The sequence below is a fragment of the Octodon degus genome, unplaced genomic scaffold, assembly GCF_000260255.1.
Source record: "Octodon degus isolate 3935 unplaced genomic scaffold, OctDeg1.0 scaffold00113, whole genome shotgun sequence".
Lineage (NCBI taxonomy): Eukaryota > Metazoa > Chordata > Mammalia > Rodentia > Octodontidae > Octodon > Octodon degus.
In genome coordinates this window covers 3,620,180-3,637,814 of record NW_004524689.1, presented here as the reverse complement: position 1 = coordinate 3,637,814, position 17,635 = coordinate 3,620,180, and the positions used below count along the sequence as shown (strand labels likewise).

The 17,635-nt window shown below is 59.0% G+C and overlaps 1 protein-coding gene across 4 annotated transcripts in view; it reads left to right on the top strand.

Annotated features, from left to right (window-relative positions):
- Window positions 1-17,635, top strand: part of Chd5 (chromodomain helicase DNA binding protein 5) — a 49,517-nt gene that overhangs the window by 28,594 nt on the left and 3,288 nt on the right. For 2 of the 4 annotated variants that reach the window (XM_023699541.1, XM_023699543.1), the window contains exons 20-38: window positions 827-958; window positions 2,638-2,755; window positions 3,303-3,427; window positions 4,232-4,463; window positions 4,607-4,717; window positions 4,896-5,068; window positions 5,720-5,894; window positions 6,318-6,410; window positions 6,537-6,625; window positions 6,788-6,921; window positions 7,214-7,358; window positions 7,682-7,841; window positions 12,097-12,176; window positions 12,403-12,535; window positions 14,509-14,598; window positions 15,065-15,202; window positions 15,399-15,507; window positions 16,444-16,576; window positions 16,886-17,081. In XM_023699541.1, the coding sequence (XP_023555309.1) occupies window positions 827-958; window positions 2,638-2,755; window positions 3,303-3,427; window positions 4,232-4,463; window positions 4,607-4,717; window positions 4,896-5,068; window positions 5,720-5,894; window positions 6,318-6,410; window positions 6,537-6,625; window positions 6,788-6,921; window positions 7,214-7,358; window positions 7,682-7,841; window positions 12,097-12,176; window positions 12,403-12,535; window positions 14,509-14,598; window positions 15,065-15,202; window positions 15,399-15,507; window positions 16,444-16,576; window positions 16,886-17,081 (2,566 nt within the window). Of the gene's footprint in view, window positions 1-826; window positions 959-2,637; window positions 2,756-3,302; window positions 3,428-4,231; window positions 4,464-4,606; window positions 4,718-4,895; window positions 5,069-5,719; window positions 5,895-6,317; window positions 6,411-6,536; window positions 6,626-6,787; window positions 6,922-7,213; window positions 7,359-7,681; window positions 7,842-12,096; window positions 12,177-12,402; window positions 12,536-14,508; window positions 14,599-15,034; window positions 15,203-15,398; window positions 15,508-16,443; window positions 16,577-16,885; window positions 17,082-17,635 lie in introns of all 4 variants that reach the window. The other 2 variants (XM_023699540.1, XM_023699542.1) reach the window with 1 other exon arrangement.

Here is a 17,635-nt window from a genome sequence, read left to right as displayed (position 1 = left end):
TGTCTGCAACCACCCCTACCTCTTCCCCGTGGCTGCCGTGGTAGGCTCCCTCAGACCCCTGGGTGTCTGCAACCACCCCTACCTCTTCCCTGTGGCTGCCGTGGTAGGCTGCCACACAGGGTTCCTCCTGGCCGTGTTCCCTCCCTGTGATCCTTAGGGAAGGGGAGGGCCACATCCCCTGCAGACCCCTCAGCCGCGGTCCTTTCCCCTGTCCCTGGCTGTGAGGGAAGTGTGAAGTGTGGGGTCCGATGGCCAGCCGTGGTGCTGTGGCCTGGACATGGTTAGGGCCCCTCTGGGCTTTGCATCGTCCTCTGACACCAGGAAGCCCGTGGGTGGGGACGGGGGACGAACTTTCTGTGGAGAGTACTTGTAGAAAGTCTGGGCTTCTAGCGCCCTTAGTCACCACCGCCACCGCCAGTGCCACCGCTGCCCAGGTTCCAACTTAGGACCTGGACAGTTTTACCTTCCCTCCCAGCTCCATGAGTCAGGCGGGGGAGCTGTGCTGGTTTCCATGGCTCAGGCCACCTGCGCACTCTTCCGGTACTGGTGCAGCAGGGATTCCACCGGAATTCAGCCTTCCAGTGGGCCGTGGCCTAGCTGGGGTCCCAGTCAGAGGGGTGGCCAGTGACTGCCAGGGCAAAGGCAGTGAAGCGTGGTTTCATCGTGTTTGCTCCCTGACTTCTCGGCCAGGGAGCAAGGCCCTGGGCAGGGATGGTGCATACTTGGAGCACAGACCATGTGACCCAGGGCTTGTCCCAGGCCATGGTCGCTGGCCAGGCCTCCCCTCCTCTGCAGCCCCCCAAGACTCCTCTCTGCCGCTCCATAGGAAGCCCCTGTCCTGCCCAATGGCTCCTACGATGGCAGCTCCCTGGTCAAGTCCTCAGGGAAACTCATGCTGCTGCAGAAGATGCTGAAGAAACTGCGGGACGAAGGGCACCGTGTGCTCATCTTCTCCCAGGTGGGCCAGAGCGTCCTGCCCCAAAGGCCAGCCTTGCCCATGCCCCTTTAGGCCTGATGTCACCCCCGGGGGGTAGGGCGTTAGGGCCACTCCCCTGTGTCCTGATGGGTTAAGCCTTAGCATTACTTCTGCACGGTCAGAGGCTCGGCCGTCCCGTTTTCCCTCCATCGCTTTGCGTCTGCCACACATCACACAGAGGATGTGTTTCCTGTCCTCAGGCTCCTCGGTCTAGATTGGCAGGCAGCTCACAAGACAGCTTGTTCCCATTCTGGCCTTGTTGGAGGTCATAGGGATGAACCTGTAGAATTAGGGGGCTAAAAGTGCACTCTCGGCCAGCCAGAGCCAGACGCGTTGCTCAAAGCCCGAACCTGGGACTCAGCTCCTCTGTGTACAAGGGTCAAGTGGAAATAGCTACTGGTCCCCACAGCCTGTGATGCACCCTAAGTGGGTGGTGGGCCTCAGGGTTCCAGGACAGCAGGCCAAGCCTGTAACAGTGGGTGGCTGGGAGAGAGTCACAATCCCTCGATACCACTGCCAGCATAAGATGCAAGTCTGGGCAAAGAAGTGGAGAGACCAAGCAGAAGGAACTGGACAAGTGCTAGCGTCAACCCCAGCTCCCCAACCTGTCACGAAACTGGATGCTAAGACATCTCACAGAACAATTAGAATCTAAATGAAAACTGTAATAGGAGGCTTGAAAAAGGCCAAATAGGCAGGTCAAGAGGCCTCAGAAATAAGAGTCCTCATGGCCAACACTCATGAGCCAAGAAGAAATTAATTAGGCAAAAGAAGAAGGTAAAGAAATGGCAGGTAATCCTGCATGTAGTCACTGAGATAAAACTTTCACCAGAGGATAAGCTCTCAGTGCCACTGAAGAGACCTGGTGAACTGGGTCATGGTGCTGAGTGATCTCCCAGGATGCAGTGTGGAGGGACGGTGATAAAATCAGAAAGGGCACGGACACTATCCTGGAAGGCTCCAGGAGTTTCCAGAGAAAAAAACAAGAGATTGTGCAAAGCAGGGTTGAACAAGTTTGTAGGGGTGGCAAGGAACATGAGGTCTCGGATCTGAAGTGCATTGTGGAACACCAAGCAAGGGCAGTATTGAGAAACCAACCTGTAGGCACCTGAAACCTATAGAAGAAAGAGGATCAGACAGTCCACAGGCTCCACCTCACAAGGACAGGTGGTGGAGACTGGTGGCTTCATCCATGCACCAGAGGGAGCTGCCAGATGAGTTTCATACCCAGCTAAACTATCCCAAGACCACTGTGGAGCAGACATGGTTATGGGAGCTCAGAGGAGATTTCTGCCCTTTTCTCCTGGGGAAGTGGTGAACAGAGACACATCACAGAAGAGCTGATGTTTGACTTCTCTGGGTAGTAAGGGCATGGGTGTTCCAAAAAGAGAATTGGGGTTGGGATGGGCTGGGGAGGCTGGTGGAGTCCTAAGTACAGGTGAGAAGTCAGGCTCATTCTTGAAAGCTGAGGTGGTGGAGGGCAGATTGGCTGTCCAGTGGGAGACTAGAGGCCACATGCTTCACTGAGTCGAGCTGCAGCCCCAGCTGAGTTCTGCTTTCCATGCAGCGGGCTGCACTCTCCCTCCCGCCCACAGTGGGTCCCTGTCTGTATCCCATGGGGCTCCTGGCTCCATGGCAGCTCTCCCATCTCTCCCCTGCAGATGACCAAGATGCTGGATCTTCTGGAGGACTTCTTGGAGTATGAGGGCTACAAGTATGAGCGAATTGATGGTGGCATCACAGGGGGCCTCCGGCAAGAGGCAATCGACAGATTCAACGGTATCTCGCTGCATGGGGGTTCTCGTGGGCACCCCTGGTAGCCCATGAACTGCTCTGCAAACAGCTGAGGGAAGCAGACCCAATTCTCAGGTCACAGTGATGTCCCTTAGCTTTAGATGTTAAAAAGATTCACCCCAAGGGACCTCAGTGGTCAACTGGGGCACTGGGAGGCCCAGCAGTTAACACTGCTCTGAACAGAATTAGAATTAGGAAAAAAACAGGTGAGGGAGGAAAATGTCATCTTTGTCACCAAATGAAGCTGGTCCCAAGGGTCCTGAGGGTCTGGCTGATACACCATATAAACCCAGTGACAGGTGGCAGTGGACAGCGTGTGGCTTCTTTGCACTAGGTCAGGGCTCAGGGCATCTTTGGGGGCTGCACGGGCTCACACGGGTTCTTGGCCACCCATCTGTGATGGGTTTTGGAAATGTCCTTGTCTCGGGACCTGTCCCTGCAGTGTGCACCCTGCCATCTCCCTACCCACTCTCCCCTGTCCGTCACCCACTGGCCCCTGCTGTCCCACTCCATTGCTGGCCTCTTTCCCCAGCCCCTGGGGCCCAGCAGTTCTGCTTCCTCCTGTCCACCCGGGCTGGTGGCCTGGGCATCAACCTGGCCACAGCAGACACGGTCATCATCTATGACTCGGACTGGAACCCACACAATGACATCCAGGTCAGCAGCCTCCCGTTCTGCCCCCCATCTTCATATCCTGCTGGCTGGGCTTTTCCTGGTTCTAGGGGGTCCTGGGCGGTGCACTCTCTCACTGTACAGAGGAGGAAACAGGTCCTGAGGGGAAGCGAAGGTGTCTAAGGCACACAGCTGCCTGTGGCCGCTGACCCCGGTCCGTCCGGCAGCTCGGGGCCAAGGTCATGCAGGAGGCAGGATGAGGGCACCCTGGGACTCAGGGTGCCGGTGTTGGGTGGATGGGGGCACAATCTGGGGCCTGTTGGGGGGGAGAGGAAGAGATGCAGGAGGGGCGGTAGGGCTGACAAGTGTGGGGAGGGCTGGGGCTGTGGAACTGAGCTACGAGCTATTCCCACACACATTTAGCACATGGTGGGGAATGCACTCAGGTCCCACTCATGCAGGCGCCCAGCTGCCGTCATACAGGGTCATCACTGCCCAGGGCTGTCCCTTGGGAGGCTGCCCTGTGTGTCCAGCTCCTGGTCTTGCAGGTGTTAGCTCCTAACATGCAGGAGGTGCAGTCCTGGCGGAGCTGTGCTGGGCCTTGTGCAGACCTGGCACCTGCTCCACGGTGCAGTCTACCCGCTTGGGCATCCTTGCCTCCAGCCCACCTTGGCCACCAGGCCCGCACACAGCTGGGCAGTCAGGGCAGTGGGCATGGCGGCACCAGCTTGTGCACGGTGCCTCCTTCCACATGCAGTGGGGGCAGCCCCTTCCTCTGCCATGGGCTCCCGTCATGCCCCACCACATGGCACTGGCCCTGTGCCCATAGCCCCTGGTGGTCTTCCCCAGGCCTTCAGCCGTGCCCACCGCATTGGGCAGAACAAGAAGGTGATGATCTACCGCTTTGTGACTCGGGCATCAGTGGAGGAGCGCATCACACAGGTGGCCAAGCGCAAGATGATGCTGACCCACCTGGTGGTACGGCCGGGCCTGGGCTCCAAGTCAGGCTCCATGACCAAGCAGGAGCTGGACGACATCCTCAAGTTCGGCACAGAGGAGCTCTTCAAGGATGACGTGGAGGGTGGGCCTCCTGCTACGGGGTGTGGTGGGGCCCAGGCCCCAGGGTCCCTCCCCTCCCAGTCATCCAGGTGGGAGGTTTGCATGTTGCCTGCCACCCCTTTGGCCCTCTGCCCGGTGCCAGCAACCTCCTCTGCTGCCCTGCAGGCATGATGTCCCAGGGCCAGAGACCAGCCACTCCCATCCCTGATGTTCAGTCCTCCAAGGGCGGTGCCCTGGCTGCTGGTGTGAAAAAGAAGCATGGTAGCACCCCACCAGGTAGGGGCGGCTCCTGGAGAGGAGCGGGCTCCCTGCCACTCCTCTCGGGCGTTGCAGCTGGGCATGCTGGCCAGCCCATGTCTGCTTGCGTTGGTCCCTGGCCCCAGCCCCAGGGGGAACCGGGAGTGGGCCTGGGCACTCTGTGTCCGTGTCCCCATGTGGGACTCCACCCTCCCAGGTGACAACAAAGATGTGGAGGACAGCAGCGTGATCCACTATGATGATGCAGCCATCTCGAAGCTGCTGGACCGGAACCAGGATGCTACTGATGACACAGAGCTGCAGAACATGAATGAGTACCTGAGCTCCTTCAAGGTGGCGCAGTACGTGGTGCGCGAGGAGGACGGCGTGGTAAGGGCCCCTGACTCTCCTGAGATGGCCCTGCTCTCCTAGCTGTGGCCCCACCTATGGGGGGACCTCACTTCCTGTGGTGGCCTCGCCCTCTGCATTGTAGCCACACCCATCCCATAACAGCCCTGTCCCCTCGTGCCAGGCCCTGCTTCTTCCTGTGGGCTGCCCTCAGGCTGAGATGATGCTGAAGGGGTTGCAATCCCAGACCCACCAAGGCCTGTGGGACATAAACTGTGGCCTCCTCCCTGGGCTCCAGCTTTCTCACCTACCCTCTGAAATGCTGGGGATCTGCCACCTTGTGTAGAGGCTTGGTGAGGGCTGGTTTCAGGCCCTGCCCAGCTGGTCTCACAGTCCTGACCCCACCTGCCTCAGGCCAGCTCCTTCCGGGCCAGACAGCCCTTCCCAGAGCACACCCGCCGTATTTTCTCTCTCCACCCTGTGGGCATCTCTGATTCCCTCCTGGGCCTCTCCTGGGGACCCCTGCACCTCCCTGAGCTCCCTGAGTGCCAGCCATCCCTCTCTTTGGAGCCTTCTGAGGGCAGGGTAGGGCCAGGCCAGGCCTTGTTCAAGCCTGTACCCCTGAGCCCGCAGAGGTGGCAGAGGGGGCCAGAGGTGGCTGCCTCGCTCACACCGGTGCCCACGTGTCCCCAGGAGGAGGTAGAGCGGGAGGTAATCAAGCAGGAGGAGAACGTGGACCCTGACTACTGGGAGAAGCTGCTGCGGCACCACTACGAGCAGCAGCAGGAGGACCTGGCGCGGAATCTGGGCAAGGGCAAGCGCATCCGGAAGCAGGTCAACTACAATGATGCTTCCCAGGAGGACCAGGGTGAGTGCTGGGGTGGCAGGGCTCTCGGCAAGAGCACCCTGGGCCAGGCCGGGAGGCTCCAGAAGAAGGGGAGTCGGCAGACGGGGCCAGGAGACAGATGGATGCCGGGCTGTGCTGCTCCTGAGCCTCAGCTTTCCTGTCTGTGAGAAGGGCAGCAGGGCTGGAGCTGTCATTCGGTGGTCAGTCGTGCCGTTTCTGCCCACAGGCAGGCCTGTGCGATAGGGTGTGCTCATCCAGTCCTTTCACGCACGTGTTGTGGGCATCGTTAAGGAGCAGACCGGAAGTGCATGGTGGCCCTTGCCGGTCTCTGCCATTCCTGGGCTGAGGTGCCAGGACTCACCTGGCCTTGGTGGCTGTGGGTGGGGACTGGGCTGGCTTCTGCTTGCACAGCGCACTCCGTGCCCCTGTGCTGGGCTCCCACAGAGTGGCAGGACGAGCTCTCGGACAACCAGTCTGAGTATTCCATCGGCTCCGAGGATGAGGATGAGGACTTCGAGGAGAGGCCAGAGGGCCAGAGTGAGTGCCGGTGTTGCTGGTGGTGGGGTGGGTTTGGGCTGGGGCTCGCTGGGGGTTTCTGCTGCCCTGGGATGTGGTGGTGGTGGTGGGTGGGGAACCTGAGGGTTATGCTGGGCTGTTCCCCAGGTGGACGGCGACAATCCAGGAGGCAGCTCAAGAGCGACAGGGACAAGCCCCTGCCGCCTCTCCTTGCTCGAGTTGGTGGCAACATTGAGGTAGGGCCTTCCTACATGGGGGGGGAGGCACCCAGGGTCACATGCCAAGTAGAAGCGAGGCCAGGCGGGTTGCAGGCCCACCCTCTTCTTCCTACACTCCCGAGTTCTTGGTGCCCACCTTGTCCCTGACCGGGGCCACCTGCCTGCTGACCACCTGCCCAGGTGCTGGGCTTCAACGCACGGCAGCGGAAGGCCTTCCTGAACGCCATCATGCGCTGGGGCATGCCGCCCCAGGACGCCTTCAACTCCCACTGGCTGGTGCGGGACCTGCGTGGCAAGAGCGAGAAGGAGTTCAGGTAGAGGCACCCCCCACCCCTGGCCCAGGGTGCCCCCACTGGGGAGGGGGTCTCCTGGTGAATGCCATAGCCTGGATTTTGGGTGTGGGGTGCTATGCAGGGAGGATTTGCAGAAAATGCCAGCCAGTCCTCTGCCTAGAGCAGCTGGAGTGGGAGCGGCTGTCCTGCAGGTCCCCTGGCCCCTCTGTCCTCTGCTGGGACAGGGCTCACAGGCTGGTTGGGAGGCAGGTGGTTCCAGCTGAGAGGTCCCCGGGATCCTTCCGACTTTTGAGCCCTAGTTCTCCCACCCCAGAGCCTATGTGTCCCTCTTCATGCGGCACCTGTGTGAGCCTGGGGCTGACGGTGCGGAGACCTTTGCTGATGGTGTTCCCCGAGAGGGGCTCTCCCGGCAGCATGTGCTCACACGCATCGGGGTCATGTCACTGGTTAGGAAGAAGGTGGGTGAGTAAGCCTCACATCACATGGGCCCTGGCACTGCTCCTGGGGGTCAGCAGTCAGAGACCCAGTGCCTGCTCAGGACAGAGGCTGTCCATGGTCCGGTCTTGAGCGAGGGTTCTGGGAGGTCTTGGCCAGGTTGGCGGGTCACAGGGTGAGGAGGGAGCTGGGGAATGGCAGGCAGTTTGTGGTCAAGAATGTGTCTGTCTCGGTCAGCCTGGGACAGGGATACCCCCTGAGCCCCAAACCCATGACACCTGCAGTTCTGCTGGCACTCCTCGACTCTCAGGGCTGAGCCACAGCCACCCTGCCTGCCTCTTCCCAGGTTCAGGAGTTTGAGCATGTCAACGGCAAGTACAGCACCCCGGACCTGGTCCCCGAGGGGCCTGAGGGCAAGAAGACGGGTGAAGTCATCTCCTCAGACCCCAACACGCCGGTGCCCGCCAGCCCTGCACACCTGCCACCTGCTCTGCTGGGCCTGCCAGGTCTGGGATCCAGATGAGCAGGGGAAGAAACCTGGGGCACAGGCACAGTGGTCTGCAGTAACCCCGAGTCCTCTGCACACTGCACAAGGGACAGCTTCCCAGGCAGGCACGATGGTGCCTGCTTGTAATCCTAGCACTCTGGTAGGCTGCGACAGGAAAATCACAAGTTTGAGTTTAGCCAGGGCAATTTAGAGACTCAGAAAGACCCTGGCTCAAAATGAAAATGAGAAAAGCGCCGAGGATGAAGCACAGTGTGAAGGTCCTGGGTTCAACCCTCAGTACCACAAACCAAACTAAACCAGTGCACACCAGCTACCCAACTGGAAGTGGCCACTGCAGAAGTGCTGCTCTGCGCAGTGGCTTTTTTTTTTTTTTTTTTGATAATGGTACTGGGAATCTGTCCTGTACACATGACACCGCTCACTCTTCTGAGGTGTCTCAGTTGCTTGTTGCTGAGACAAGATGCCCAACACCCAAAGTTCAAGGAGGAAAAGTTTGTTTGGTCCATAATTGGCTCCCAGGTAGGGTGGCCCAGCAAACGGGCATCCAGGCTCACGGTGGGCAGGGGTAGCCAAGCAAGCAGGGGGCAGCCACAGCCCTCTGCCCCTCATATCTTAACCAGGCTTCTTAGGGCAGGAAGCACTCTCACCCTTAATCCTGGTGCCCTTGAGCTTAGCACTGCACCATGAGTGAGTCCTAGTGTCACATGCTCTACGTCCAGCCACCTCTGAAAGAGTCCCACCTGTGACTGCATGAGGCTTTTTTTTTTTTTTTTTTTTTCAGAACTGGGGATTGAACTCAGGCCCTTGTGCCAGGGAAGTGCTTATTCTACTGAGCCATCTCCTCGGCTCTGCATGAGGCTTTGGGGGGACATCTAGACACAAGCCATAACCATCTGCCTGTGGCTCCCAAAGGTCCAAGCGCATCTCTTTATGCCAGAGGCATTTAATCCGTGTTTAAGCATCGCCAAAGTCCTGACAGTTTCGGCATTGCTGAAAAGTGCAAGTCCAACGTCTCCTCTGAGATTTAAGGCAAACTCTTAGCTGCAAGCCCCTGTATGAATGAAAAGTTGAACACTTCCAACGTTCAGTGGCACACTTCCATTCCAAAAGTTGTAAATGGGGACACAAGGAATTGGAGCAAGGCAAGACCAAAATCCATCAGGGCCAACATTAATCTCTCAGCTCCACTTGTAGCATCTCTGGCAATCCGTGGCAGTCTGTGAACTCCAGAGCGCTTGGGTGCGTCTGCCCCTGCGCCACTGCCAGTGGTCATGGCTTCCATGGTGTCTGCTGGCGTGGCTCTGTTCCCTCCTTGCACTTTTCTTCAGACAACTTGCATTCCCAGCTTCTCCAAACTTCCAGGGTCCCCAGGGGTCTCGGGGGCACACTGCCTGGCCGCCCAGGCCTTCTTCTGAACTCTGGGTGGAAGCTTTTCTGACCCTGTAACTCTTGCATTCTGCACACGCCCAGAACAGCACCACGGGGATGACGCCCGCGTCTGCCACCAGCTGAAGCACTGTCAGGCGTCCCTCTTTCTTGCTTAGGGCCCAGGGCCGGTGAACTGAAGCTCAGGAGCAGCTTCCCTGGGCTGCCGTTGTTGTGGGACCTGGTGCTCTGGGGTGCTGGTCTCAGAACATCTTCCCCTCTGCAACTGTGAGGGCGCAGAGGCTGGAGTCCTGTTGGTGCTTGTGCTGTGCTCAGACCGTCTTTTCTGTTTCCTTCCGAAATAACTTGGCTTTCGCTTGCTAGTTTCCAATTTCTCCTGCGTTCCGCCTTTGCTGCTTGCAGCTTTACTGGTGCTTCCTTTCTGCCTAAATTTAAAATGTTTTCAATCCTTTCTTCTTGGTTCTTTGCTTTTCATTCTCAACATAAAATTGGCTTAACCCTCTCCCCCAGTAGCCATGCTATTGCCTCCACATGAGACTACCTTGAAATTTCTTCTGCTAGATTAGTCGGTCTGCCGCCCTTAATCTCAGTCTCAAGCAGTCTCTGCACAGGTGCAAAATGCAGGCACACTCTGTGCGTAGCACACATTGTCTGGAGTCCAGCGGCCGGCCAGTGCAGCCCTCCTTCCTACCAGAAGTCCTGGCAGCTTTTGGGCTCTGACCAGAACCTCCCATCACATACTGCCGGGCCTTCCAGCTGTTCTTTTCCAGCCAGCATCCCTGACCCACTCCTGGCTCTTCCCACCAGCCAGTCCCAGAGGCTTCTGCGCCACACAGGCAGTCCCAGTGCCAACCTTAGTTCTCTGGCACCACATTCTGTCTTGGTTACCTTTCTCTTGCGGAGACCAAAGACTCAACACCCGGAGCCAAAGGAGGAAAGGTCTCCTAGGCTCGCAGTCTGTATGGGTTTCAATCCATAACTGGCTGGCTCTAAGGCAGGGTGGCACTGCAGAGGAGAAGTGGCTCATGGTGGGCTGAAGGTAGCGGAGCCACAAGGGCCCACCAAAGCTCTGGTTCCTGACATCCTATCTGGGCTACTTAGGGCAGGGAGCACTCACTCATGGAGCCCAGTGCAAAAGCCCTGTGTCCATATCGTTTTTTGGGGCTGGGGAGATGGCTCAGTGGAATAAGTGCTTCCCTGGCAAGCGCAAAGGACTGAGTTCAATCCCCGGTTCCACCAAAAAAAAAAAAAAAAAAAAAAAGCCCTGTGTCCAGTACCCAAAACCACATAAACAAAATAAAATATAAGCAAGCAATGAATCTGCAAAGATGTGTGGCAGGGGGCCAGGGGACCAGGATCTACCCCAGCATCCTCCACACACCCTAGATGTGGCCCCTACTGGAAAATCCCCACCCATGACTGCATGAGGCTTCGAGGGGACACTCAGATGCAGCCCGGACAGGTGAACTTTTCATGTGCCTTAGCTCTATTCAGAGCTCTACCCCACCCCAGGCTCAGGGCCAGGACACTTAATCCCTCTGACAAGAAGCCCCACGAGGGTGCCCTTGGCCCCTCCCTCCCCCAGCCCTTCCCAAGGGCCTGCTGGCTCTGGACGCTCTGTGTAGTTGCCCGCTGTGTGATCTGACAAGCCTGCTGGAAGGTGCATCCACGTTGCAGCCTGACCTGTGCTTTATGCTTTATGCTTTATTTTTTGAGGCAGTGTCTCAAAACACTGGCCTTGCGCTCTCGGTGGTCCTCCTACCCCAGCCTCCTGGGCGCAGGGGTCACGGGTGTGCCGCCACCTCTGGCCTGTGGGTCAGTTCACCCGTGGTGGGCGTGGGGGCTGTGGCTGCTTGGGCAGTTGTGTAGGACCTGTGGTGGGCTCTGTCCCCAGCTCTGTGGCTCGGTTCCTGTTTGCCCTGGGTGTCCACCCGTGAGTGGCAGCCATGGGCGCCTTCGAGGGACCACGTACCTTGTGCTCTCCTGCTGGCAGTGTGCGAGGCTCTGACCCCTCGGTGCCTTCACAGGCTGGTGCCTTCTGGATGCCAGCTGCCCTGTGGCTGGGAAGGAAGGGCCGGCCCTCTGGGCGCGGCTTGCGTCCGCCAGGTGGCAGGGGGTTGGAGAAGGGCCGGCCCTCTGGGCGCGGCTTGCGTCCGCCAGGTGGCAGGGGGTTGGAGTGTCCATCTTTTCCTGTGCTTCTGAGCTATTTTTATTTTTTATTTTTATTTTCTTTGCAGAACCGGGGATTGAACTTAGGCCCTTGCGCTTGCCAGGGAAACGCTTATTCCACTGAACCATCTCCCCAGCCCCCTCTGAGCTATTTTTATATCTGCTTGAAGACACATCTTTGCAGATTTATTGCTCGCTTGTATTTTATTTTGTTTTTGTGGTTTTAGGGATTGGACATGGGGCTTGTGTGCTGGGCTTTATTTCTAGTCCCCTTCCCCCTTTAATTTTAAATTTTGAGACAGGGTCTCACTAGTTGACCAGGCTGAACTCAAACCTGAGATTCTCCTGCCTCAGCCTCACAGAGTGCTGGGATTACTGGTGTGTGCTGCCATGGCAAGCTTTTGGCCATGTTTGCTTATTAGTTTTTATGTGTTTTTCTGGTGATTATGTGTTTATTTGGCGAAAGAGTCAGCCAGTTGGAAAGTGGGGCCAGGCCCAGTGTCAGGCTCCAGTCTGGGCCCCATCTCTCATTTCTCTGCTTCTAGCTGAGTGGCTAGAGCTGGGTCCCGACAGCCCTTGCTCTGCTGGGCTGCCCCTTGGCCTCTGGTCAGAGGCCTGGCCTAGGCACTCTGGGACGCCTGGGCCCTGGCCTTTCCCCTCCCCCAAAACCATATTTGCTCTTTCCCTCCATCTTTCAGACAAAGCGGACGCCCCACTGGGCTACATAGAGGAGAAGGAGCCAGGGCTGCAGAAGCCAAAGAAGCCCCTGGACACCCAGGTATGGTGGTCGCCAGCACCAGGACGGTGGCTGTGGGGCAGACACCGAATCTGGGTTCCTTCCCAGGCCTTGCCTGGCCTGCTTGTGCGCCACGTCCTGGCTGTCGGCTTGGGCCTGGGTCTGAGGCTGCAGCAGGTGGTGCAGTTGGGCTGGGCTCATATCTGCCTTCCACCCACCCTCTGCCTGTGGAGTCCCAGGCTCTGCAGCCCCTGTGTGTCCCCTCTAGGCCCCACCAGCTGCCCTGGACAGAGTGGATGGGGAGGACAAGCAGGAGAGCTCAGACGGCAAAGACAGAGCCCGTGATGAGCGACCAGAAGAGACAGACAAGGCTCCGGGGTCCCCGGAGCAGCTGCCCAAAGGTAGGGGCCTGGTGGGACAGGGGCCCACCACACGTGGCCTGCTCTGGGCCTTGGCTCTTTCCCAGTGAGCTTTAACTCGGCTCCGTGGGTTGTGGGATTTTGAGACAGGGCCTTTCTATGCAGTTCAGGCTGGCCTCAACCCCCCAGTGATCTGCCTGCCTCAGCCTCCAAGTGCTGGGACGACAGGTATGCGCCATGGCGTCCAGCTCCACCTTTTGCTGATGCTACGCGAATGTGCACCATTCCTGAACACCTAGGCCCGGCGCCGTGTGCTGGGCTCTGCGCCGAGGGTTTCACGGGACACTGTTGGGCTGAGTTCTCCTCTGCAGGCTCTGGGGAAGTCACTCCCGAGCTGCTTCTGGTCGCTGGCTGGACTTGGTTGCTGGAGGTTGCAGATCAGAGGTCCTCGTTCCCTGCGGGCTCCTGCTGGTGGCCCATGCTCCCTGCCCCATCCCAAGTCAGCAGGGGCGCAGCGTCCCTGGCTGCCTCTTTCTTCATGACCATCCAGAGAAAGCTGGTTTCTAAGGGCTCACTCAGTGAAGCTGGGTTGGCCCGGAGCCTTCCGTATTTCAGTCACTGTGCAGCAGGACATTCCGTAGCCACAGGGTGAGAGCGTCCTGCTCACAGTGCTGGACTCACAGGCTGTGGTGGCCAGGGGCCTGGAAGTCTCAGAGGGGTCTGCAGAGTCCTGCAGTTAGCATGACACCAACCGTGTGTTTTACTTCTAGAAGTCTCATCTGGCTTCTCCCATATTTTTGCATTATTCTTTCTCCTGTGGGTTCTGTTCCTTTGTGTTGCTTTTCTTCCCTCTCCTCTCCTACTCTTCCGTCCCCTTCCTTTCCCTCCCATCTCCTCTCCTTTTCTCTTCTGAGACAAGGTCCTGCTGTGCAGTTCAGGCTGGCCTTGAACTCACTATGTAGCCCGGGCTGAACTCACAGTGATCTCGAGTGGCGGGATGGCAGGTGTGTGCCACCACGCCTGGCTGCAGACTTGCTGTGGTGTCTAACTGATCTGGGTTTGTCATCTCCAGACACTTGTCTGAGCGCTCGCGTCTGCTGGGTCCTGCCTGAGGTGGACGCATCTGGGTTTTCTAGGTTTGACAGACCTCCTCTTTGCCAGGGGCCGTCTTATCCTCAGGACGCCCTGTCCCTGAGTTAGTGCTGTGTCCTTCCCCTTTATTTCTGGAAGCTCGGGGCCCAGTGGCCTCGCCAGCTGTGGGGCTGGTTTGTGTGCTACGGTCTCATGCATTGGCCACCGGGCTTGAGGCTTGCGCTCCTCGTGGGCACCTTCTTTCCCCGCTTGCTGTGGCCCAGGTGCTGAACTCGGGCTGTCTCCTCTGCCTCCGCCTGGGTGTGGAGCTGCAGCCCTGAGCTCCAGGCCTGCATCCTCCGCTGGTGCCCAGTACCCCCTGCCTGGGCCTCTGGATGCCAGTGTGCACATCCCTGGCTGGGATTTCATCTTCATTTCTGGCATCTGGTGATGTTTTTCTCTTTGAAATAGTCTCTGGACTCCTGGGCTCAAGGGGTCCTCCTGTCTCGGCCTCCCAGGACCTGGGACTGCAGATGCCTCCAGGCACAGGTCTGCGTGCTTCTTCAGGGCCATCTCCAGTATATAAACCCTCAAGCAGTACTTTTGTGGTGTTGAGATGGAACCCAGGGCTTCCCACATGCTGGGCAGGCACCCAGCCACTGCCTCTCACTACAGCCCCATTAATGCCATGGATTTTTTTTTTGTGGAACCAGGGATTGAACTCAGGCCCTTGCGCTTGCCAGAGAAGTGCTTATTCCACTGAGCCACCTCCCCGGCCCCTAGTGCCACGGATCGTGCCGGTGCATCTGCATTTGGGGCGCTGGGGACAGGCGCAGGAGCTTGACGAGGAGCATGAGCAGGGCCGCGCGTCTGCTGGCCCCGGTGGCATGGTGACGGAGGGGCCCTGAGCTCCCGAGCTCCACCCATGAGCCCTTGTCTTGCAGAGGAGGCGCCGCCCGAGAGGGAGAAGGCCCCGGACAAGCTGGACCTCGGGCTCAGTCACGGCAGAGGGGATGGCAGCGACTTCGGGCCAGGTGTGGGGCTCTCTCCTCTCTGCTGCATGTCCCTGGGGCTCTGTGGGCCACTGCCTGGGCCCCGGTCAGCTCCCAGGCACCGTCTCTTGGTCCCAGTCCCTGGCTGGAGCTGGCAGGAGGCTCCTGGCCTGCTTAGAGACTGATAGCACAAGGACTGCATCCCTGGACCTGGAGGGGGCGAGCTGGTGCGAGAGGGCCTGGAGGGTTAATGTTCCGTTCTAGAGACCTCTAGGATGCCATGCTCTGGTCAGCTCACCTGTAGCCCAGGTTGGCCCCAAACTTGTGGAGAGCTTCCTGCCTCAGCCTCTTCCTCAGCTCTTTGAACAACGATCTCCCGCCCTGCCCCAGGCGGGCCCAGAACCGCCTCCCCGTTTGAGACACAGGGCTACAATTTGCCCCTTTGAAGTCCATTAAGCACAGGGGTGCACCCTTCCAGGTGAGAGTGAACGCCACCTGTTCCCCACAGAGGACTCCAAGGCAGACGAGAAGGAAGCCGGTGAGACGCAGCAGAATGGTGACCGAGAGGAAGACGAGGAGGGCAAGAGAGAGGACAAGAGCGGGAAGTTCAAGTTCATGTTCAACATTGCGGACGGCGGCTTCACAGGTGTGGAGTCCCGGGGATCTGGGCAGATGGCTGCGGTACACTAGCGTGTGAGTGGTTGGTCAAAGCCATGGAGTTACCTTTCTCAGCAGCACCTGAGCCACAAGCCAGTGTCGGAGAGGTGGCTTTCCCCAGGCTCAGGTTAGGGTGGGAGCACGGCGGGGTTCTTGCCCCCTGCCCACTCTGGCTCTCTCCCCAGAGCTGCACACCTTGTGGCAGAACGAGGAGCGGGCTGCAGTGTCCTCGGGGAAAATCTACGACATCTGGCACCGGCGCCATGACTACTGGCTGCTGGCAGGCATCGTGACGTATCCTGGGTCAGCTGGCTGTGTGGCACCTGCGACTGGGCGGGCACATGCCTCCTCTGCCGTCACCAGGCCTCCCCTGTGTGTCTGTGTCCAAAATTCCCTCTTCTGGCAGGGCGTGGTTTCCCATCCCTCATTCCAGCACTGGGGAGGCTGAGGCAGGAGGATCACCATGAGCCCGGGGCCAGCCTGGGCTATATAGTGAGTCAAACAAACATGGCTGAGACAGTTTGTGACATCCACCATGTAAGGGTGAAGAGGTTTATTTTGGTTCCCGGTTTGAGCAGTTTCAGCCCACTGTCTCTGAGGCAGAGCACCGTGGCAGAGGAGACTAGCAGAAGGAACACTGCTCACAGTGTGGTGGGCAGGAAGCAGAGGGGAGGGGAGGGAGAGGAGGGGAGGGAGGGCCTGTTCCAGGCCACACCCCCACGAACACCTCTTGGTGGTGGTGGGGGGCTAGCTTCGGGAAGGAAGCCTTCCGCCATACATGTCCACCACTGCTGGCTTTGTCACCATTGTCATCATCAGTGGAGGCTGACTGCAGGGGCCTGTTGGTATCTCTATGTGCCCCGGGGAGACCTGGTGGCAGAAGTGAGGGTAAGAAGACCGGAGCTGGGTCAGGTGGTGGGTGGTTGGCCGGGTTGGCAAAGGACCTCAAGAACAATGACAGGGGGTGCATTTATACACTTGCAAAGTTAGTGTCACGAGACACAAGGCTGCCTAGCAGCTGATGACCGATGCTGTCCAGGCAGGGTGCTCTTCTCCAGTCTGAGGTAGCTGGGCTGCGGTAGGCACTTGGGTCTTGTTCTGCCCTCACACATGCACCTGATTTCCCACGTTAGTGGCCCCAACAGCTGATGGCCTGCCTGAGCAGGAAGCTGGGAGCCAGCCCCCACGTCCCTGCTTCTGCGTTGGTTCTGCCTTAATGCTGGCCTGCAGGCATGGGTATGCACGCTGGCAGGACATACAGAACGACCCCCGGTACCTGATCCTCAATGAGCCCTTCAAGTCAGAGATCCACAAGGGCAACTACCTGGAGATGAAGAACAAGTTCCTGGCCCGCAGGTTCAAGGTCAGGCTTGGTGGGGCTCGGGGTGGGGGGCCTTGGACACCGGGAGGGAGGCCTGGAATGGGGACCTGCACATGGGCCAGGCTGTTCAGAGCCAGCAGTCAGTCACCAGGCAGAGTGGTGGGCGTCTCCCACGGTAGGGTGAGATGGGTTCAGGGACCCCGGTGTGGTGGAAGCTCCAAGGTCTGGCCAGGTCTAGTGAGGATGACAGTGGGTGGCAGGATGTCTCCCTTTTGTTCCCTGGTCCTGGGTGCTGGGGTGGGAGGTAGTGGCTGTCCAGAGAGGCCATTCCAGTGCCGTGTCATTCCCCAGCTGCTGGAGCAGGCGCTGGTCATTGAGGAGCAGCTGCGAAGGGCCGCGTACCTCAACATGACCCAGGACCCCAACCACCCAGCCATGGCCCTCAACGCCCGCCTGGCCGAGGTGGAGTGCCTGGCTGAGAGCCACCAGCACCTGTCCAAGGAGTCCCTGGCTGGGAACAAGCCGGCCAATGCTGTGCTGCACAAGGGTGAGCCGCCTGTGCCCTGGCACGGGCACAATGCCAGCCTGGAGGGCATAGCTCCCTGCCAGCCGCTCCTTCTCTGGGCTGTGGGCCAGACTGGGCAGGGCCCAGTTGCTCTCGTCTCCCTGACACGTGCTGTGTGCTTCCAGGGACATGTCCCTTGGGTGGTCCTTAAGGGCGAGGGCACTGTAGTCCAGGGAGGCTCCGGGGCTCAGACCTTGCTCTCGCCCCAGAGGCCTGTAATCCTTGGGCTCCTGTCTGACGCATTCAGCTCCCGGGGTGGTGGCAGGGTGCTCAGAGCAGAGAGGGACATGCAGGCCTTTGATCAAGCAGCTTGACCACACCCTGCATGGGCTGCAGCCCCGTTCTGGGCTCCATCCTGCTCCCCCAGGCTCAGGGTTCTTTGGTTTGGTCAGTCCCTAGCTCTCAGCTGGTGGAAAGTACGGGCCCCTGGAGGTGTTCTTTGGAAACCCCCCACAGTTCCCCCAGGTAACGCCTGGTCCTTGGAAGACCTGACGAGCAGCGCCCCCTGGTGCCCGGCAGTTTGCCGAACCGGACAA